Source organism: Podarcis erhardii, assembly GCF_964252035.2.
Source record: "Podarcis erhardii genome assembly, chromosome: 2".
Lineage (NCBI taxonomy): Eukaryota > Metazoa > Chordata > Lepidosauria > Squamata > Lacertidae > Podarcis > Podarcis erhardii.
In genome coordinates this window covers 114,438,113-114,460,121 of record NC_138498.1, presented here as the reverse complement: position 1 = coordinate 114,460,121, position 22,009 = coordinate 114,438,113, and the positions used below count along the sequence as shown (strand labels likewise).

Genomic DNA, 22,009 nt, shown 5'->3' with positions numbered 1-22,009 from the left:
AAGCCACTGAGAGATCAAGCACCAGTCCCTTTTGCAATACAAATCATCTGTCAGAGTGGCCGAGTTTATTTCAATTCCAACCTACAGTAGAATTCAAACTGAAACGGACCGAGATTATCCATTTCCTCCAAGACTGTCTGAAGTGAAACAGCCACCACCTTCTCAGGAAACCTGCCTACGGAGGGGATATTTGCACCCAGGAGGTAGTTGTCATTTTCTTCTGGGCCCAGGTGGGTTTTTAAAGTGTTGCCTCACTGCTGCCTCTTTACCGGCTGATAAAAGAGAAAGCCCCCCCCCCCCTTCAGGCCCTGCTTATAAGCTTTCTACAGGAATTTGGCAGGGAGAAATGGACCTTGTTATACAGTCGTACCCTGGATCCCAAAAGCCTTGCGGGTCAAATGTTTTGGCTCCTGAACGCCGCAAACCCAGAAGTGTTCCAGTTTGCAAACATTCTTTGAAACCCGAACGTCCGACACGGCTTCCGCAGCTTCCCATTGGCTGCAGGAGCTTCTAGCAGCCAATCGGAAGCCGCACCTTGGTTTCTGAATGTTTTGGAAGTCGAACACACTTCCGGAACCAATTCCATTCGACTTCCAAGGTACGACTGTACCTCATAAAATTGTAGAGTTGAAAGGGAATCCAGCCCTGCTTTTCTTCACATCTTTCCCAAGTCCCTCCTCCCTGATGCATACATACACCCTAATGCACCCTGAATTTAATAATTTGTGCTTTTTCTTCTTCTTCTACTTCTTTTACAATTAGGGCATTAATAATTTAATAATTTGTGCTTTTCTTCATCTTCTACTTCTTTTACAATTAGGGCTTCCTGCCCCCTCCGCTGAAACAGGTAACAACAACAACAACAACAAAATTATAGTTTCTTTTATTGATTTATTTTTAGAAAAAAAAGGTTTAATGAGAAAAAAGACACTAGTTAAGGGTCTTGGAGATCAGAGCCATTACCACCTCAAGGAGATAACTCGCCACCCCTCATTGCCTCTGGGACAGATTCGAGAACCGTTGAGTATCCCGCGTACACAACTTGGCATTTTGGTACCATGTAGAGAATTCAGTGTCCTAAGAATTTCAGTTCCTGTTACGGGTTTTGAAAAAGAGAAGTTTCTAGTCCTCAAAGCTGTGACATGCTTGAAAGTGAACAGTGCTTGCCGATATCTCAGAAACCAGAGCAGCAGTTTGGCAGGATTCCTTGCGGGAAGCGCTTAAGGATTCGGTACCGGGCTCCACCCTCAACAATCCCCAACCCAAGTTATTCATTAGCAGAATGAATGATCAGATATAAGCAGTGATACCCGTGCACATCCCACACAGGTTGCAATATCCAGCTTTCCACGCCTCAGAATTTTGATATTATATATACACACACGTGTGTGTACCTGTGCGTATATATAATTTAGCACAAAGCACATGCAGGGCCGAAGTGGAAACAAAGAATGGCCATATCTCAGTAGCGGAATATCTGCTTTGCATGCAGAAGTTCCTGGGTACAATCTCAGGCATTGACAGATAGGGAAAATAACATCCTCTGTCAACTTTCCTGGCAAACAAACAACAATCAATGTTGATAGTACAGTGGTACCTCGGGTTAAGTACTTAATTCGTTCTGGAGGTCCGTTCTTAACCTGAAACTGTTCTTAACCTGAGGTACCACTTTAGCTAATGGGGCCTCCTGCTGCGACCACACAATTTCTGTTCTCATCCTGAAGCAAAGTTCTTAACCTGAGGTAATATTTCTGAGTTAGCGGAGTCTGTAACCTGAAGCGTATGTAACCCGAGGTACCACTGTATTGAACCAGCAGTCTCACTTGGCATAAGGCAACTTCCTATGTATTCAGGGCCAGCCCTACCGTTAGACAGTGAGGCAGCAAACTTCGTGTGTCATGAAAAGCTAACAGGTTGTTATCAACGGACTTCATTACCGTTGGGGGTTTTTTACTGCCAAGGAGAAGGAACAAAATAAAAAAATTCCTTCCAGTAGCACCTTAAAGACCAACTAAGTTATGCATGGGGGATTTTCAGCCTCAAAATGCCAAAATAACTTGGCTGGTGGCCTTGGGTATTATGTACCTTTATTTGGGGGTGAGGGGTTTGCCTGCTGCTTTGCCTCAGGCAGCAAAATGTATTGGCCTGGCCTTGGAAGGACACCTATAAATGTGCCTTGCTTGCCCTTTTCTGGACCAAATAACAGTATTTTTTGCATTTATTTGGCACTCGTTCTTTCTTAGTATTCAGCATGACTCGCCTTCATCGCAAACACATGCACAAAAGCTACCGGCCTGAAACATGTTTTACTAGCCTGGCAGGGGCAGACTTTGGTCACCTTTCATAAAATTTGGCACTCCCAAAAATGCATCTTCTCAGTTATGGATCTTCACAATTTTGCCACCCCACCCCCCGCTCGGTGCCCTGTGCAGGGGAAACCCCTGCAATGCCCTAAAATTCAGGGGTCAGCAAACTTTTTCAGCAGGGGGTCGGCCCACTGTCCCTCAGACCTTGTAGGGGGCAAGACTATATTGGGGGGGGGGGATGAACAAATTCCTCTGCCCACAAATAACCCAGAGATGCATTTTAAATAAAAGGACACATTCTACTCATGTTAAATCATGCTGATTCCCGGACCTTCCACGGGCCAGTTTGAGAAGGCGATTGGGCCACATCTGACCCCCGGGCCTTAGTTTGCCTACCCCTGCCCTAAATCTTGAGACAGACAGCTCTGTTCCTCCCACTGCATTTTTAAAAAGGGCTCTTAGCAGGAGCAAGGAGGGATTCTGGCAACCCACTTGTATACGCAAGTCATTGCATCCCAGTGTATGGCTCATGGGGGACAGCCCATAGTTGGCCACTGTGAGAGGAGGATGTGGAGGCAGATGGGTCACTGGCCTAACCCAGGAGGGATCTTTATACATTCCTAACTGGCTTCTTGCTCAGATCCACTATTCTGCATCTGGCTCTGGTCAGTGGACTTTGGGATCCTACCTCCTTTTTTAAACGAGGAGATCCCACAAGCTCCAGGTTTTCCCATCCCTGCATTAGCCAATACAGTCGTAACTTGGAAGTCAAATGGAATCCGTTCCGGAAGTCCGTCCGACTTCCAAATCGCAGCTTCTGATTGGCTGCAGGAAGCTCCTGCAGCCAATCGAAAGCCACGGACATCCCATTGGACGTTCGGCTTCCCAAAATAGTTTGCAAACTTTGAACAGTCACTTCTGGGTTTTGATTGTTCGGGAGCCAAAACATTTGAGAACTAGGCTGTTTGAAAACTAAGGCACGACTGTATCTCACATTGGGTTTCTAAAGGTTTCCTTCTTCGCAGCGTTGTCTATTCTCTGTGCTTTGAAAAAAGACGTAGCGGTCAATCCACATTTTGCACCAAGGAAAGCAAGACCTTGTGACCTGAGAAGACTTATACAAAGTAAAGGGCTTCACTGGTTTATTTTTGCGTCATTCATTTTTTTGCTGCTGCTAGTCATCAAAAGGAGCGAGGAGGTCTGCCCTGGAAGTCCACTCTCTGATCAGAGGAAGTCCCGCCTCCTGGTGCTCTCCCAGCTTCCTGTCACTGCTGCTATCAGATTCCAAACATATGTTCACAGCCATAAAGACTAGTAACTTCCTTGTTTGTTTAAAGTATTGAATGTTGAGATTCCATACTTACATGGTGCAGAATACGCTCAAGCCTTGCTGTCCCGCCCCCCTCCGGCAGTTCCTCACAGAATTACAGTGGAACCTCAGGTTAAGTACTTAATTCGTTCTGGAGGTCCGTTCTTAACCTGAAACTGTTCTTAACCTGAAGACCACTTTAGCTAATGGGGCCTGCCGCTGCACAATTTCTGTTCTCATCCTGAAGCAAAGTTCTTAACCCGAGGTACTACTTTTGGGTTAGCGGAGTCTGTAACCTGAAGCATATGTAACCTGAAGCGTATGTAACCCGAGGTACCACTGTACTGGCTTCTCAGTATTTGGATCAAAATGTGCCCCAAGACTAACTGGTTTCTGAAGTCAAACTACACAGTAGAGACTTTTGTGTGCGTGTGTAGGGGGTCTGGCTCTCGCAGCGAATTGACATGGGAAAACAAGATCACTGCCAACTTCCCTGTCACAGCTACAGTCACCAGGAGGCTTAGGGCCACATCTGGCTCCCCTCTGCAGGCTCCTGGGTGAATTTGCACCCACCCAGCTCTGCGTAGTTACTGAAGGACAAAGAGGGACAGGCTCAGGGCAGTGCTTGCTGTCTCTTGATGCAATTCACCCTCCCTACAGACACCGTGGTTGTTTCTTCAATGGCCTTTTAAAGTAGTTCTTTGGCTGCTGAGATAGGTCTGGGCTATAAAAGAGGTAGTGGTTTCCGGTAACTGGGCACAAAGGACAGAGGGATGGGGCACTGCGGAAGAAGAGAACAGAGCCAAACAATCCGGTATCCTCACAGCTCCCTCCCCTCACTAACTAGACCCCCTCCCCACACCTCCCAGGCAACCCAGGAGCAAACGCTTCCCACGTGATTTACGCTTCTCTAATCCTCTATCCCTGCCCACCCTCATTCCCTTCCGAATAATTCAGGAATTCCATCCCTCTAGCAAACTAAGACACTAAACCTAGTCCCTACCCCAAAAAAACAACCCTCAAGGGGTTCCTGGCTCGCAGCCCCCACATTCTAACCACTACACCCCCGCTTCCCTCCCTTGGAGCTCAGGAGTCCCCTCCCTTTCCACTTCCTGCCGTCGCGACTCCGCCTCTTCCTCCTCGTCCTGCCTCAGCGAATGAGGACGTTGATTTCGGTCACGTTGGCCTCCATTACGTTCTCGGCCGTGGTCTTCCCGTGCTGCTCCTTGAGGTGGCGCCGTATGGCGGGCTTGTGGGCAAAGCGGACGTCGCAGTAGGAGCAGCGGTATGGCCTTTCGCCGCTGTGGAGGTTCATGTGGTCGTGCAGCGTGGACTTCTGGGTGAAGCACTTGCCGCAGATGGTGCACGAGTGCGACTTGACGCCGCGGTGGACGTTCATGTGCCGGTTGAGGTTGCTGCTATGGTTGAACTGCTTGCCGCAGCGGGGGCACATGAAGATGAAGTGGTGCGCCCGCATGTGGAAGACCAGCTTCTCCACCCCCTGGAACACCTCCTCGCACTTGGTGCAGCGGATTATCCGCGAGCCGCCGCCTCCCCCCGGCGTCCCCGAACCGCCGCCTCTCCCTGCCGAAGGGAAGGTGGAGAAAGGCCGCCCGCTCAGTCCGGCCAGCACCAGCCCCATCCCTCCGCCGCTGCTCTGGCATTCTGCTGCAACGGCTGCCGCCTCGCTGGTCTCCTCCAAGTAGCCTCCGCCGGGGATGATGAGAAGGCCTTCGCCCTCAGCGTCCTCCGAGAGGCTGTAGGAAGCCTTCACCACCCCTTGCTGGGACTTCTCCGGTGTCGACTCTGGAGGGGAGCCCATGGCCTCCGCCACCGTCGAGTTGACCTGAGGTTCTTCCTGGTCTCCGGATGCGTCCTCGCTCCAGCCGGGTGGCGGAGAAGACTCTTTGCCCCAAGCTTGCTGGGGAGAAGGCTCTTTGCTCCAGCTCTGCTGAGGGGACATATCTTTGCTCCACGTGGTACCAGCCTGCTGCTTCTTCTGCCGCTGCGCCACCTCCAGGGCGGACTCCACTTTCACGATGCAGATGTCAGAGACGGCGTCGTCGTCCCCGTAGTCATCGTCCTGCTCTTCGTCCTCGTCCTCCGCCTTCATCTCCAGATCTTCCTCCATCGGGAACTCCAGCTTGATGGGCCGCGGCATGGACCTACCAGACACAAAGACACAAATTAGTGCAACGGTGGCAGAGAACCATCACGAGGAATCCCTTATACAGTCGTCAAATGGAATCTGTTCCGGAATTCCGACCGACTTCCAAAACGTTCGGAAACCAAAGCGCGGCTTCTGATTGGCTGCAGGTAGCTCCCGCAGCCAATCAGAAGCTGTGGAAGCCCTGTCGGACGTTCAGCTTCCAAAAATAGCTCGCAAACCGAAACACTCACTTCTGGGTTTGCGGCATTCGGGAGCCAAACCGTTTGAGAACGAAGCTGTTCGAAAACCAAGGTACGACAGTACATGCATTGGACGGTTGGCTGATCTAGGCCGGGAGAGGAACCTCTGGCCCTTCAGATGTTGCTGGGACTATTAACTCTCATCAGGCACAGTTTGCCAGGCATGGTACAGTCGGAGGGATTTGAGGCCAGTGGTTCTGATTGGCTGCATTTCTCTTTTTAAAATCAATTTTTATCATGAATTTTCAACGTAACAGGAAAGAAGCAAGAATAAACAAGGGAATAAAGAATGAGAAGAGTAAAAAACAAACACCAGGCCCTCTGTTGCAACTATATCTTAATCCTTATTCCACACACAGAAAAGTGAACCCTCCCAGCTTTTACCTGGGAGCTTCCCCCTCTTCCTCCAGCCTCACACCCTGGGAGAACCTCCCTACTCTGCCTTCACCTTCCACTAATTGGCTGCATTTCTCCAAGGTCTTGGGCAGAGGACAATTCCCAGCACTACTTCTAGGTCAAGAAGTCAGGTTGCTGAATGCAAAACCTCCCACGCAGAAAAACCATGCTCCACCGCTGAGCCACCGACCATCTCCCATATCTATAGGTTGGAATTAGTGCCCTGGAAAACTTGCCCGCTTACTACTGGCGATCCTGAGGAGGTGAACATGTGTTTGTTTAGTAAAAACACATTAATTAGCTCAGATTGATTGAAAATTAAAGCCGGTGGTGTGCTTATTTCACTGGCCACCAGGAAATGGTGCTATTGCCTTACTTACCCAAAGCATTCCTTACTGCACATTTAAACAAATATTATCATTAAACCGTTTGCCTTGGTCACCTGTGGTGGGCAAGAAATCACCTCCAGGCGACCAGGCAGGGAACCTTCCCCAAAAGTTGGTTTTCTTTTTTCTTTTCTTTTATTTCTTCTTTCAGGAAGGGACTTGATTAAGGTGGGTAACGTGAGCTCAAGTGGACCAATTATTTTTTTGGGGGGTGGGGGTGGGGGAAGGATCAGATGAAAGCGGATTCTTCAGCAAACCTCTTGCGTGAATGTTCTTTGCGGGACGAGGTGGAGCAGCCCACTACGCTGGGGGACTTGGACCTTCGGTGGCCTCCGAACTTCGCCGAGTCTTCCTTGAGGCTGATTTTGGGCTCGATGAACTGGGAGAGGGCATTCCGGCACTTCTCCACCACGTGCTCCATCTGCAGGTAGCTGGCGGCGGTCAGGTAGTTGACGATGTCTCTGACGGCAAACTCCAGGGCGCCGGTGTAGCAAGAGAGGAGCAGGTCGGCCACGATCTTGGCGCTGTGCATAAGGGAGACCTGGAGCTCAGAGGAAGGGTTGAGGAGGAACTGGTCCCTCAGGAAAGGGGAGCAGGCAGCCAGGATGACCTTGTGGCCCCGGAACTTGAGGCTGTCGGCCACGATGGTGACATCGCAGAAGCGTTCCTCCGAGCGGAGCTGGTTCATGTTGCGAAGGGTGGCCGCCTCGTGGCCGGGGAGCTGGAAGCGAAGAAGCTCAACGCCAGATGCCATCAGTCCTCACAGGAGGGAGAAGAGGGTCAGGCTGTGCGTGGAGAGGGAAGGAAGACGCAGAAGAGGCAGGCCCAGGAGGGCGGGAGGCCGAGACACTGAAAACAAAGAGAGGAAAATGTGGTGCTGCAGTATTGAAGGATTAACAGCCTTTGGGCCGAGAGGCATTTAGGAACATTAGAAGAGCCCGCTGGATCAGGCCAACGGCCCTTATACTCCAGCATCCTGTTCTCACAGAGGCTGAACAGATAATAATAAAAATAAAATTATTTATAACCTGCCCTCCCCAGCCAAGACGGGCAGCTAACAACCAATAATAAAAACCATTTGATTGAAATACAACTTGAAAAACAAGATTAAAATACAGTGGTACCTCGGGTTAAGTACTTAATTCGTTCCGGAGGTCCGTTCTTAACCTGAAGCACCACTTTAGCTAATGGGGCCTGCTGCTGCTGCCATGCCGCCAGAGCACAATTTCTGTTCTCATCCTGAAGCAAAGTTCTTAACCCAAAGTACTATTTCTGGGTTAGCGGAGTCTGTAACCTGAAGCGTATGTAACCTGAGGTACCACTGTACAACATTAAAACATTAAAATGCAGCCTTATCACGGGAGGAGAAAGGAAAAAAGAAAGGGGGGCAGGGAATCAAAGTGATTCCAAGCCAAAGGCCAGGAGGAACAACTCTGTCTTACAGGCCCTGCGGAAAGAAATCAGATCTTGCAGGGCCCTGGTCTCATGAGGCAGAGCGTTCCACCACAGCCTGGTGCTGTAGGACAACCTGCCAGTGCTGTAGGACACCCTGTTTTACGGCTTGCCATGAGCAGCAGGTGGTTGGGAAGTTGGACAATTCTACAACCTGGAAAAGCCAGTACAAAGGACCAAGATGCAGGCAGCTCTTCAGATAACCTGGGTCCCAAATCATTTAGAGCTTTAAAGGGAACCACCAGCACTTTCAACTGGGCTTGGAAAGACCAGTACAGAATTTGTGCTATATGCTCCAATCGACTGGCCTGCCAAGGAGCCAGGTGATGCTTGAATCTTCAAGCCGCCTTCAATAGCAGCCCCATGCAGAGCACATGAAGTAGTCTAATGTGGATGTAACCAGGGTGAAAGCGAATGAGGCCAGATCTGTTTTCTCCAGGTAACGTCTCAGCTGACAAAAAAGGCAGTTCTGTATATGAAGATGTTCATCATTTTCTTTAACCTCCTCTTTTGAGATCAGTGCACCAGTACAGTAAAACCCATTTATATGGCCTCCCTTTCCAAATCTTAGTTCACACGTTACACTGAAAAAGAGAGATGCAGATGTAGGTCCGTCGCCACTGTGATTTCGAAAACTTCCACTTCCATCTCATCTTTCAGCCCATAAGAGGCTGAACCGTGTGTTCAAAGAGTTACATTTGCTGGGAACCAGCAGCTCAACCGGGCTTTCCAGCACATGAACACATTGTGAAATAGATGCACGTGCAAGCAGAGAGATGCAATTAACTCCACAAATGTTGGTTTTTGTTTTTTTTTAAAAAATGCTGTTTGCTGCATTCAAGTTTTGCACCAGTGGCGTAGCGTGGGTTGTCAGCACCCAGGGCAAGGCAAGTAATTTGCGCCCCCTAACCCGTGGATTTGCGCCCCTAACCCTAACCCCCAGATGTTGCGCCCGGTGCGGCCGGCCCCCCCCTGCACCCCCCATGCTACGCCACTGTTTTGCACAGAGAAAGCACGTGAGCGGTGGGGGGGGGGTTAAGAGATAAAGTGATTAAACTCTATGTGGATCATTATGGGGGTGGCGTTTCTCCGAGGCACCTGCAAGCAAACGCTGGAAAATCTCCTACACACAATGTGTGAAACGGCCTGCCAACCTTCCCCAACTGCCCCCCCCCAAGCAGCTCTCCCATTCACACCCATCCAGCGTGGTGATGCGAGCTAAGGCGCACCAACGCCACTCCTACCTTTGCACCCCGGTGGTGGTTTTTGGGCAAGGAATAAAGCTTCCCACGCTCCCACGTGCGATAATACAGTGGTACCTCGGGTTAAGTACTTAATTCGTTCCGGAGGTCCGTACTTAACCTGAAACTGTTCTTAACCTGAAGCACCACTTTAGCTAATGGGGCCTCCTGCTGCCGCTGCGCCGCCGCCGGAGCACGATTTCTGTTCTCATCCTGAAGCAAAGTTCTTAACCTGAAGCACTATTTCTGGGTTAGCGGAGTCTGTAACCTGAAGCGTATGTAACCTGAAGCGTATGCAACCCGAGGTACCACTGTACAAGCAGCGCGTGCGTTTTCTCCTATTTAAAATTTCCCCAAAAAGAAGAGAGAGAGAAAAAAGCGCCTTTCTGCAAGGTTTTCGAAACGCCCACCGCCCGCCCTTTTCACACACCCCCTTTGCTAGCAAGCAAGTGCAAAGGAGCTCTTTCTTTTTCTCTTCCCCCCCCCACCCCGCCCCCTCTCCCCCCCTTTTTTTTGCAAGTCTTCCCCACTTCCCATTCACAGCCGGGAGCAGACAATACCATCCCCACCCTCCTCCTCCTCGGCTTACCCTCCTCTGCCCCCTTTTACACGCTCCTTTCTTCCTCGCGAGCAAGCGGCAAAGAGGCACCCTTGCCCCCCCCCACCACCACCCCACCTCTGAGTTTCCCAGCCCCCCCTCCTTCCCCTTCCCCCTCCTCACCTTGCAGCCTTGCTCCCCCTCTCTTGGAGGAGAAGGGGTGGGCCCCGAATGGCCAAACAAGGAGGCAAGAGCCAGAGAAAGGAATTAAAGGGGCCTCCTTAAAGGGCCAGGCGGCCGGGGAAAGGGGAGGAATATTCGTCCTCCACATAGGGGAAGGGGGAAAAATAAAAATAAAAAAAGCCAATGAGGGGCGGCGTGTTGGGGGAGGGGGAGAAGCGAAAGAAACTACTTGGCTGCACGGTGGGAGAAGTTGCTCATCCCCTGCGCGGGCGCTTTAAGAGAAGGGAGGGGGGAAATCCTCGCCCTCTTCCCCTTTAAGGCCCGTGGCGTCATAAACGCGCGACGCCGCGAAAGGAGGCTGGCGGGAGGAGCGAGGTTCCGGCCGCGCCCCCTCACCCGTCACCTTGGCAACCAATCCCCGCCCTCCTCTGGAGGTTTCGCGGCTTCCCGGGAGCGGCGCTTGAGCCACGTTGCCGCCTCCTATAAGCGGCCCCGGATGCCGCTCTTCGCCCGGACGGGCTTTCGTTATAGTATTCTATCGCTCAGGAACTTCCGATAATGTTTTGCTTTTATTTTAGGGTTTGAGCAGTTTCTCAAACCGCAAACATTATTATTATTATTAGTAGTAGTAGTATTGAATAATAATAATAATAATAATAATAATAATAATAATAATAATAATAGCAGCTTGCATTGCGACTATGGCAAAAAGAGACAAGATTTACAGCCTGCTACACAATAAAAGAAAATTTCATGAAAATGTTGCACAGGTGGTACATGACCCCAAGTAAATTAGCTAGGATCAGGGGTCAGCAAGTAAGTGGTTTATTGTGTGTTAAAAAGATAACAAAGGTAAACAACACAATGGAAAGGAAAAGTAGGATAGAAGAAGCTGCAATGAGGTGGTGAGAAATCACTGGTGAAAAAACATGGATATTGTTTGGATTATGTACACACACAATATATATATATATATGTTAAAATATGGACTGGAATATAGAACTAACTAATGAAAATCTACCAAAAAGCATTAAAAAAATAATGCTTGCTGTGTAACTAGTGAAAATCTAATAAAAAGCATTTTTAAAAAATAGTAATAGCTTGCTTGTCCTGAAGGAATTAGGGGTGAAGGGGTGGAAAGTCCCCTCAAATAATAGATTTTTTGATATGCCCAAGATGGAAACTTTTGAGACACTTGAATTTTAACAGCACATTACGCAAGATTCTCTGGAATGGATCTGTGTGCTGGACCATTTTTATTTTTTTGCACTCGAGAAAAAAAAAATGAACATTGTTGCATTACTTCTTGTTGCAATTTAAAATAAATTCATGTTTTACCATTTATTTATTTTTCCTGGCAAGGTGCCTGTTTCGGAAAATTGCAGTTAGCATTATTATTATTATTTTAGTGGGGTGTAAGTAGTTAGCCTGGTCTAGGACACAAAATAGCCTGGCACCAGCGCAGGGTGGTGGGGAGAGAGAATCCTACCAGTAATCATGGAATTGTAGAGTTGGAAGGGACCCCCAGGGTCATCTAGTCCAACCCCCTGCAATGCAACATGGGGCTCAAACCCACAACCCTGAGATTAAGAGTCTCATGCTCTACCAACTGAGCCACGCTAGCATCTTATCCGACCCCATGGCCAAAGCAGGAAGTTCTACAGCATCCCTGCTAGGTGTGGCCTTCCAGGCTCTGATTAAAAACCTCTAGTGGAGGAAAGTCCACCACTAGCCTGCTTCTCATTGTTGAACAGCCCATACTGTCAGGAAGTTTAGTTGAAATCCTTTTTCTTTTCCCTCATCCCAAGGGAACATAAAACAAATTTGCTCCATCGTTGTGCAACAGCCCTTCAGATATTTGAAGGTGACTTTCATATCGCCTGTTAATTGTCTCTTGTCCGGCCAAAGCAATGCCTGGCTCCTTCAGTCTCCCCCCTCTACTGGACATGTTGCACTTTGTCAGTCTCCTTAAACTGCAATTCCTAGAAGTGGACAAACTGTTCCAAGTGCCTCAATATGTAACTATTCCCAGAAATGTCTATTTAGTAAGGAGGAGGAGGAGTTTGGATTTGATATCCCGCTTTATCACTACCCGAAGGAGTCTGAAAGCGGCTCACATTCTCCTTTCCCTTCCTTCCCCACAACAAACACTCTGTGAGGTGAGTGGGGCGGAGAGACTTCAGAGAAGTGTGACTGGCTCAAGGTCACCCAGCAGCTGCATGTGGAGGAACAGGGAATCGAACCCGGTTCACCAGATTATGAGTCTACCGCTCTTAACCACTACACCACACTGGGGAAGTCTGGCTTCTTATGCTTGGTAAAGGTAAAGGTGTCGGAATCTCCGCTCGGCCAAGACAATAAGGCCTCATCTTCCTCCGAGCTGAGCCTTTGAAATTGCCTCCGACGTGTTTAATGACCTGAGCCTTTGATAAAGCCTCAAGCACATTCTATCCAGCAGGGTTCCCAGCACAGAGAAGAGACGAGAGGTTGGGCTACATAGTAAAGAGTTTTATTTCTAAACTACGCAGAACAGAAAAGACACCCTCTCTCTATGAAAGCAGAGAGCAACCAAACAAAGGAACAAAGGAAACAGGAAACCACTAACGTCACATCCCGTCTCCCTTCCACTGCAAGGTCTGTGGAATGTAAACAGAGTCCTGTGACTCCATGCAGCTGCTCAGTGAGAAACAGAAACCAACAAAAGGGACCCATGACCATGAAGTCCAGTCGTGACCAACTCTGGGGTTGCAGTGCTCATCTCACTTTATTGGCTGAGGGACCCGACGTACAGTTTCCGGGTCATGTGGCCAGCATGAGTAAGCTGCTTTTGGCGAACCAGAGCAGCGCACGGAAACGTTGTTTACCTTCCCGCCAGAGCGATACCTATTTATCTACTTGCACTTTGGGGCGTGCTTTCAAACTGCTAGTTTGGCAGGAGCAGGGATCAAGCAACGGGAGCTCACTCCGTCACAGGGATTCGAGCCGCCGACCTTCTGATTGGCAAGTCCTAGGCTCTGTGGTTTAACCCACAGGGCCACCAAATAGTGGCTGTGTGCACATGACACCCCCCAAATAATCCTGCAAATTATACCCCTCACAGAGCTACAATTCCCAGCACACATAAACTACAGTTCCTTTAAATATACGGTGTGTGTTTAGGCAGTCATTGTGGAAAGGCTTACTGGCAACGACTCCTGAGCGACTCTCCCCTTCGCCAGGTCCAAGGTCTGATAATCTTTCGCTTCCAAGTCAATTCCCCCTGCCTGGTCTTTTAGGCTCAATTTCAGGGGAGTCCTTGCACAGGGCTTCTGTCAACAGGACTCATTTGTGGAATCCCACCCGTCAGGGACATAGGAAACTGTCCATCTAGCTCAGCGTTGTCTGCACTGAGCAGGAGACTCTCATTCCCCGGGTTGTGGGTTCGAGCCCCACGTTGCGCAAAAGATTCCTGAATTGCAGGGGGTTGGACTAGAAGATGACCCTCGCGGTCCCTTCCAACTCTACAATTCTACAATTCTATGCAGCTCTCCAGCATTTCAGACAGGGAATCTTCCCCAACCCCACTTGGAGATGGTAGGGCTTGAACCTGGGACCTTCTGAAAGATGATCCGCCACTGAGCTAGGGCACTTTCCTGTATAGTGTCTTGTGGGTAAAACAGTTGGTACAAATTTGTCACATGCCACTTAAATGTATACCTTATTCAGTCAGGAGCGCCATTATGTTTTATGAACTGTTCACATATTTTAGGAGCTCTTCTGCCCATTAATAAGCAGGAAATTATTTTTTGGTGCCATTTGTCATGGGCCACAGCTCCTTGCTGGTTCGTGACCTGTTTCCAGTTCTAATAAAAATGTAAAACAGTGGTATTGGATATCCCTGAATTGGTTGCAATAAGCCCTTGATGTCTGTCTGTCTGTCTTTCTTTCTTTCTTTCTTTCTTTCTTTCTTTCCCAATCAACACAGCTGAATTGTGAGCCTATCCGTCATTTCTTTATTTGTACCTTCATCTGAAGATCTCAGGGCATAAAAATGCAGAATAAAACCACAAAGTACACTTAAAAGATGTCAATATCTCAAACTTTCATTTTTGCCTAACTAGAATGGGAAGGGCCAATGGTTTTACCCGGGTGGGAAGATATTGGACCTTTGAAAGATTAGATATGCTGGGAAGGCTAGCAGAGAGCCTTGACCCCTGCCTTAGTAAACTTGCAAAAATAACACAGATTTACGGGAAATCAAAGAGGGGAGGGGAGTTGTTTGCAGAGGGCATGTTTTGCCACCACAGCAGCACACCTCATGCCAGCTGCACAAAGCAAAAAGTGCCAAACTAGGCTGTCTTTAGGTACCAGTGTCTCCACACACACATTCCTTGCTAGCAGTGTTGGTGCCAAGTTTTGGAGGAGCTTTGGGCAAGATAGCCTCTATATGGCTCCATCCTTGCCTCCTCACTGTAGCAAGTCCAGGAAGGCTCTTGCCACTAGGCTTTGGTTGTGGATGGGCATTCAGCTCACCCACATGCCAACCCTTGATGCCAGGCTAACAGCAGCTTGGGGAGGGGTAATAATAATAATAATAATAATAATAATTTTTATTTATACCCTGCCCTCCCCGGCCAAAGCCGGGCTCAGGGCGGCTAACACCAGTAAAATTACAGTAAAAACATAATAGGGCGAAAAACCCAATTTAAAATACGTGCAGGTTAAAATGCAGTTTAAAATGCAGCCTTATTTTAAAAGTAGCCCATAGAGCAAAACCATAAGGGGAGGGAAACATAAGGGTCAGACTGAGTCCAAACCAAAGGCCAGGCGGAACAGCTCTGTCTTGCAGTCCCTGCAGAAAGATGTCAAGTCCCACAGGGCCCTAGTCTCTTGTGACAGAGCGTTCCACCAAGTTGGGGCCAGTACTTAAAAGGCCCTGGCCCTAGTTGGGACCAATCTAACCACCTTGCGACCTGGAACCTCCAAAATGGGACCTCCATTTTTTTTATCCCTCCCCTGCTGTGTGGTAGCTGCCATATATTTGACTTTACAGAGGACAATCCTCTATTGTTGGAATGGCTGCCTGGTCTAAATCTCTAAGGCCGTGAAGCTGCCCATCAACAGCTTCTTCTTCTCTTCTTCTTCGGTGATCACTTGTAGCCAAGTAAGATTGTCTTCCATGAACACGGTTTTAACTGAGTGTCCGTAAATGACGGTGGAGGCCAATTCTGGATCCACACATCCTTCCACAGTGGGGACCTTGGTTCCTGGGTGAGAGCTGATCGCGGTGAGGGTTTGCCAAGCGTGCCTTCCTCTTAGCACATTTCTCCCTTGCGTCCTGTGTTCGAGAGTCTTCAAACCCCATGACACCTTTGGTAGAGGCTGTTCTCCATTTGGAGCGCTCTCAGGCCAGTATTTCCCAGTTGCAGGTGTTTATACGACTTTCCCCCCCAACAGCAACACCTAGACTGGAGAGTGAACTGGCAGAGAGATCACCTGGTCATAGTATTCTGTGTTAGGCTGAGGTGTACTGTATTTCTATCTAAATTACCATAGGTAAAGGGACCCCTGACCATTAGGTCAAGTCGTGGCCGACTCTGGGATTGCGGCGCTCATCTTGCATTATTGGCCGAGGGAGCCGGCGTACAGCTTCCGGGTCATGTGGCCAGCATGACTAAGCCGCTTCTGGCGAAGCAGAGCAGCGCACGGAAACACTGTTTACCTTCCTGCCAGAGCAGTACCTATTTATCTACTTGCACTTTGACGTGCTTTCGAACGGCTAGGTTGGCAGGAGCAAGGACCGAGCAACAGGAGCTCACCCCATCGCAGGGATTCGAACCACTGACCTTCCGATCGGCAAGCCCTAGGCTCTGTGGTTTAACCCACAGCGCCACCCGCGTCCCTCTAAATTACCATAGTTATTCCTAAATTTATAAATTTGCACACATATAAGGGACACCCAATGAAACGTTGCCACACATGGGACAAATAAGCACCACCATCAGGAGCAATTGCGGATCGGCTATTTTTACTTACTGGACCTTCCATGCCCCTCCCCCAAATCAATAAAAATACCTAGGTAACTGAGGTTCTGCCCCCCCCAAAGCCTGCCCCCCTAACAGAAATACTGGCTTACACCCATAGGACTTTCCATGTCAAGAGGGAAATTTGGAGTAAATTGTTTTGTGTGGGAGCGGAAGTACAGGCCGCCATTTTAATATATATAGGTGAGTTGCACTGATTCCACAATGGACATCTTTCAGTTATGTGCTGCCCCCAAGGAAGGGGAATCTCCAGCCCACAGAGGCCAATGCGGCTCTCCAGGCCCCTCTGTCTGCCCTTGAGACACTCCACAGCCCATGCCCCCGCTTTGCCTCCTCCTTGAGTGGTTTCGCCAGTCCAGAACGCATCCTTGAACTCTGGCAATGCCCATTGCTTGCCTGGAAGGACAGAGAGGGAAGTGTATAGAACCAAGCCAAAGTAAAATTTACATTCCTTGCTCTTCCCGTTTTCCTTCTGGACCCACCACCGCTGTCCTCTCTCCTGCTGTCCCTCAGAAAGGTTGTCCGGAACGGAATTCAACCCTTGAGGTGAAAATATTACTCAGCCCTGTGCCTGTTTGCTGCTCCAACTTTGCCCACTAGGGTGTGATAACAGAACATTTGGAATATGCCTGCAATAATTTGAAGAGAACTGAGGCTCCTGTGCTGCACACATCCCAACCCCTGCCCACCAATAATCCTGGGAACTGTAGTTTACCTCTCACAGAACTATAGTTCCCCGCACCCTTAACAAGGAAGTGGGCTGTGCTTTAAAGGTATGGAGCGGGCTGCTTCTGCAGTTAACCCTGAACGCTTATTCACAGTGAGCATGAGAGGAGCCCTGGGCTGGATCAGGCCAATGGCCCATCTAGTCCGGCATCCTTTTCAACAGCATGCCTGTGGAAAACCTGCAAGCAGGTTTAAAACCCTCTTTTAAAACCACCCCCGTCACTGAGTTCCATAGTTCAACGATGCGCAGCCCTTGATGAGATGCTCCGATGCAGCAACAACTGCTTCACCACGGGGGAGCCCTGTCTGCGTTGTGCTAGCCAGGGGAAGCCAACATTGGCCCCTCGAGGTATTACAGGCTGCAACTCCCAGCCTGCCCTCCCCCCTTCCCCAAATTAGGGTTGCCATTGCTCCCCGTCTCTTTCAGCCAGGGTCCTGCATCTTCCAAAATGCTAACGCTGGCAGAAACAAAACAGGACATGGCCCCTTCGTCTCTGAACCTGTTGGCTACACCTGTTGGATTTACACCTGTCAAGCACTTCTTTAGGGGCACAGAAACACTGCCGCCAGGAGGAAAGAAAAGGACAATGCCTTTGCATTTAGGGCAACCGTATTCTGAAGGCAGCCCTGTATAGGGAAGTTTTTAATGTTTAATGCTTTATTATGCTTTCATATGTGTTAGCAAGCTTCCCAGAGCGGCTGGGGCAACCCAGTCAGAGGGATGGGGTGCAAAAAATAAAATTATTTTAGGGTCGCCATATTTCAAAAAGTAAAAATCCGGACACAAAAGTTGTTGAACTTTTTTTGGACAAAATCTCAGCAAATGCTGATTTTCCTGGGAATATCAGTGATTTCCGCCAGACCCTGTTTCTGAAGGGATGTCTGACTCCAGTGTTTCCCCCCCCCCCTTTAAAAATGTTTAGGGGTACTCTCATTTTAACTCAAGAAAATCACCATTTTATAGTTCAAAATGGGGGGAAACAAATACAGCAAATGGACAAACGTACAAAGATTCACAAAATGTGTAGGGGTATGTGTACCCCTGCGTCCCTCCAGAAAAAAAGGCATTGTCTGACCCTATATAACCTTGCCAACCCTATATTAACCTTGATGTTTTTTGTGAGTTAGCGAACTATGGGCTTTAGCTACTATAGAAAATGTGCCGGCAGGTTTGCGCCTGTTTGTTTCCTGCGTCCTTAGGAACAGCAGCGGCATATAAGTATAAACCTGAAGGCGGCGATGGAGAATGAGGAAGAGGAATCGAGTCAACCCCAGGCATTGCGATCGCGGCCGGGAGCAGCAGCTTTCGGCGATCTTGCTCAATCCCCCTTTCTCCTCACTCTGAAGGCGGATCCGAAAGTGACCGGGACGTTTCCCGGCAGCAGCAGGAGTGTTTGGGCACCAGCGGGGATTTCCCGATCTGCAGCGCTTGCCTGGGAGGCAGGAGGGGACGCCGGGCTCCCCGGACGCGGCTGCACCATGACGGCGCCTCTCTTCCTCGTCGCCCTCCTCGCCCTCTTGCCAGGTAGGGGGTGGCCCTGGCAATGGGGCGCGGGAGGGAGAAAGAGACGGGGGTCAGAGGCTGTCGCCCGCCCACCCCTCATTTCTGTCTTCTTTAAAAGAATTCCCCATTTTTTAAACCTGGGATTTTCCCTAAAACATCTTTTTTATCCCATATTTCCTGATGTTCTTTCCTTTAAAAGCTCTCTTTCTCCAAAGGCTTTCTTTCTCCAAAGGCTTAAAATATATTCAATGCTTTCACATTTTTAAACTGTTTTTGTTCATTGTGGTGCTTTAAAAAAGGTAAAGGGACCCCTGACCACTAGGTCCAGTCATGACCGACTCTGGGGTTGCGGCACTCATCTCGCATTATTGGCCGAGGGAGCCGGCGTACAGCTTCCGGGTCATGTGGCCAGCATGACTAAGCCGCTTCTGGCGAACCAGAGCAGTGCACGGAAACTCCGTTTACCTTCCCGCCGGAGCGGTACCTATTTATCTACTTGCACTTTGACATGCTTTCGAACTGCTAGGTTGGCAGGAGCAGGGACTGAGCAACGGGAGCTCACCCCGTCGTGGGGATTCGAACTACCGACCTTCTGATTGGCAAGCTCAGTGGTTTAACCCACAGCACCACCCGTGTCCCACTGTGGTGCTTTAAGAGGCGATTAATAAATCGACAACAATAAAAAGCTATTTTCTCTTTCTAGTGGCTTTTATTCCTTGCTGCCCCTGCTTTTCGAATGGACTTTGGCTCCTTTCGGTTTTTTCCCCCTTTCCACTCTTTCTTTCTTTTTACAACGCAAATCTCCCTTTATTTGCTCTGAAGTCTCCCTCCCCCTGAATTCAGTGGCACTTTGGTGGAGGCTATACTTTTAAAGCTCATTCAACGCACACTCTTTCCCTCAAAGAATTCTGGGCACCGTCTAATTCACCCCTCGCAGAAGTACAGTTGAATTCCCAGCAACCCTTAAATCAACAAACTACAGTGCCCAGAATGCTTTGAGGGCGGAAATGTGCTTTGAAGTTATACCTGAAGGAGTGTCTCCACCCCCATCATTCAGCCCGGACACTGAGGTCCTCCGCCAAGGATCTTCTGGGGGTTCCCTCACTGTGAGAAGTGAAGTTATAGGGAACCAGGCAGAGGGCCTTCATGGTAGTGGCACCCGCCCTGTGGAATGCCCTCCCATCAGAAGTCAAGGAGATAAAGAACTGCATCTTATAGAAGACATCTGCAGGCAACCTTGTATCGGGAAGTTTTTAATGTTTTACTATGTTTTATATATGCTGCAAGCCACCCAGAGTGGGCGGGGTATAAATAATAAGATGGTGATTGGTAGAATTAGATTTAGACTGTGTGCACACTATTCATTTAAATCACATATCCTTCCCCAATGAATCCTGGGAACTGCAGTTTGTCCTTCACAGAACTACAATTCCCAGCACCCTTAATAAACTATAGACCCCAGGATTATTTTGGGGGGAAATGTGCTTTAAATGTGTGGTGTGTGCCCAGCGCAAGTCTGAACAGTAAATATGTTTCCTTTACTGAAAAGAAAGCCACAACAACAGAGCAACCCAAAAGTGGCACGATTCTTTTTTATTTGTTTGTTTTTGCAGATCATTTCAAATGCACTGTTCTAGGCGATCAAAAGTCTAGTACTGCACTAATTGGCAAACTAATATTCTCAGTACAGTGGTATCTCGGGTTACATACGCTTCAGGTTACATACGCTTCAGGTTACAGACTCCGCTAACCCAGAAATAGTTCTTCAGGTTAAGAACTTTGCTTCAGGATGAGAACAGAAATCGTGCTCCGGCGGTGCGGCGGCAGCAGGAGGCCCCATTAGCTAAAGTGGTGCTTCAGGTTAAGAACAGTTTCAGGTTAAGTATGGACCTCCGGAACGAATTAAGTACTTAACCCGAGGTACCACTGTACATCAAACTGTCAAAAAAACCAAACCCCTGTTGTTATTGGCATCTGTCTGTCTTGAGAGATGATAGAAGAGTGCACCATCAATTGGCAAACTAATATTCTTGGTACGTCAAATTGCCAAAAAACCTAAAATTTGATACACAAACATGAAACTACAGTGGTACCTCGAGGTACTATTTCTGGGTTAGCAGAGTCTGTAACCTGAAGCGTATGTAACCTGAAGCGTCTGTAACCCGAGGTACCACTGTACTAAGCTTTTAAAGTTGAGTTAGCTTTGACAAAACAGGTGCCTCTTTTCCACTTTTCCACTGAAGAAAGATCTGGGAACAGTAGTCAATTAGGCTGGTCCTTGGGCTTGCCAATCAGAAGATTGGCAGTTCAAATTCCTGCAATGGGGTAAGCTCCCGTTGTTTGGTCCCTGCTCCTGCCAACCTAGCAGTTTGAAAGCACATCAAAGTGCAAGTAGATAAATAGGTACCACTCCGGCAGGAAGGTAAACGGCGTTTCTGTGTGCTGCTCTGGTTCGCCAGAAGCGGCTCAGTCATGCTGGCCACATGACCCGGAAGCTGTACGCCGGCTCCCTCGGCCAGTAAAGCGAGATGAGTGCCGCAACCCCAGAGTCATCCACAACTGGACCAAACGGTCAGGGGTCCCTTTACCTTATGCCTGTAGCAGAACTAGTGGCAAAATGTATTGAGCTGCACTTTACTTCTTTGCAGAATCACTTCTCTGAATGCTCCCTTCTGTCAAAACAGCAGCAGGAATATCCCTGTAAGTCTGGGGGACCTGTGTTTTGATCTGAGGCAGAGCTCTTCCTAACAGCTTCGTAGGCTGAAGCCCCAACGCGAAAAATCAGTAGCACTACTGACTCCAGGTTCAGAGTGCAGCCTGACGGAGGGTTGGAATCCTAAAGCGGTTTTAAATCCAGGCAGCTGACGCCCATTTCCTATCCTTCACAGCCGTAGCTACACAAGAACCAGCCCTCGATGCAACTCCATCGTGCCCAGAGTCTGTGTCTATCCGAGGTGGCACTGTGTCACTCTCAGACGGGTTTCGCCCAGGAAGCATCCTCACCTATTCCTGCCCAGATGGCAGCTATCCGTATCCAACCCAAAGCCGGATCTGCCAGTCAGACGGGAAGTGGACTCCAATGCGTTCCTCAGGCCAAAGCCCCTTCAGCCAAGCACTGTGTCGAAGTAAGTGAGCGTTGCTGGCTACTTTGGGGTTTTCTGGAGGGCTTATGGAGTACAGTGGTACCTCAGGTTACATACGCTTCAGGTTACAGACTCCGTTAACCCAGAAATAGTGCTTCAAGTTAAGAACTTTGCTTCAGGATGAGAACAGAAATCGTGTTCCGGCGGCGCGGCAGCAGCAGGAGGCCCCATTAGCTAAAGTGGTGCTTCAGGTTAAGGACAGTTTCAGGTTAAGAACGGACCTCCGGAACGAATTAAGTACTTAACCCGAGGTACCACTGTAATCAGATAGAAGTATGTGTTATTGCCTCTTACTGAGAGCTGCATTTACTTGGAATTAATCTGCTGGGAACTGGGTGCTAGTGTGTGGGGTTGGAGAAGGTGGTGGATCGGTTCAGAACCCAAATATAGGGA

The 22,009-nt window shown here is 49.0% G+C and overlaps 2 protein-coding genes and 1 long non-coding RNA gene across 4 annotated transcripts in view; 1 reads left to right on the top strand and 2 right to left on the bottom strand.

Moving 5' to 3' along the window:
• Positions 1-867: 867 nt before the first annotated feature.
• LOC309337401 lies at positions 868-8,282 on the bottom strand. The gene is made up of 2 exons (XR_014154259.1): positions 7,931-8,282; positions 868-1,597 (listed from the first exon to the last, which is right to left on the bottom strand). It is a non-coding gene; the product is annotated as an uncharacterized lncRNA (long non-coding RNA).
• On the bottom strand, positions 3,478-10,556 carry ZBTB12 (zinc finger and BTB domain containing 12). 2 transcript variants are annotated; one of them, XM_081853366.1, is made up of 3 exons: positions 10,221-10,556; positions 7,064-7,655; positions 3,478-5,780 (listed from the first exon to the last, which is right to left on the bottom strand). In XM_081853366.1, exons 2-3 carry the CDS (start codon positions 7,558-7,560, stop codon positions 4,766-4,768), a joined length of 1,512 nt encoding a protein of 503 aa, XP_081709492.1. In that variant the 5' UTR covers positions 7,561-7,655; positions 10,221-10,556; the 3' UTR covers positions 3,478-4,765. The 2 variants fall into 2 exon arrangements, with proteins under 2 accessions (XP_081709492.1, XP_081709493.1); XM_081853367.1 differs by lacking the exon at positions 10,221-10,556 and adding an exon at positions 10,089-10,161.
• A 7,637-nt stretch (positions 10,557-18,193) lies between these two features.
• C2 (complement C2) overlaps positions 18,194-22,009 on the top strand; it is a 43,303-nt gene continuing 39,487 nt past the window's right edge. The window contains exons 1-2 of the mRNA XM_081852506.1: positions 18,194-18,494; positions 21,362-21,598. Of these exons, the coding sequence (XP_081708632.1) occupies positions 18,209-18,494; positions 21,362-21,598 (523 nt within the window). The 5' untranslated portion in view covers positions 18,194-18,208. The remainder of the gene's footprint in view (positions 18,495-21,361; positions 21,599-22,009) is intronic.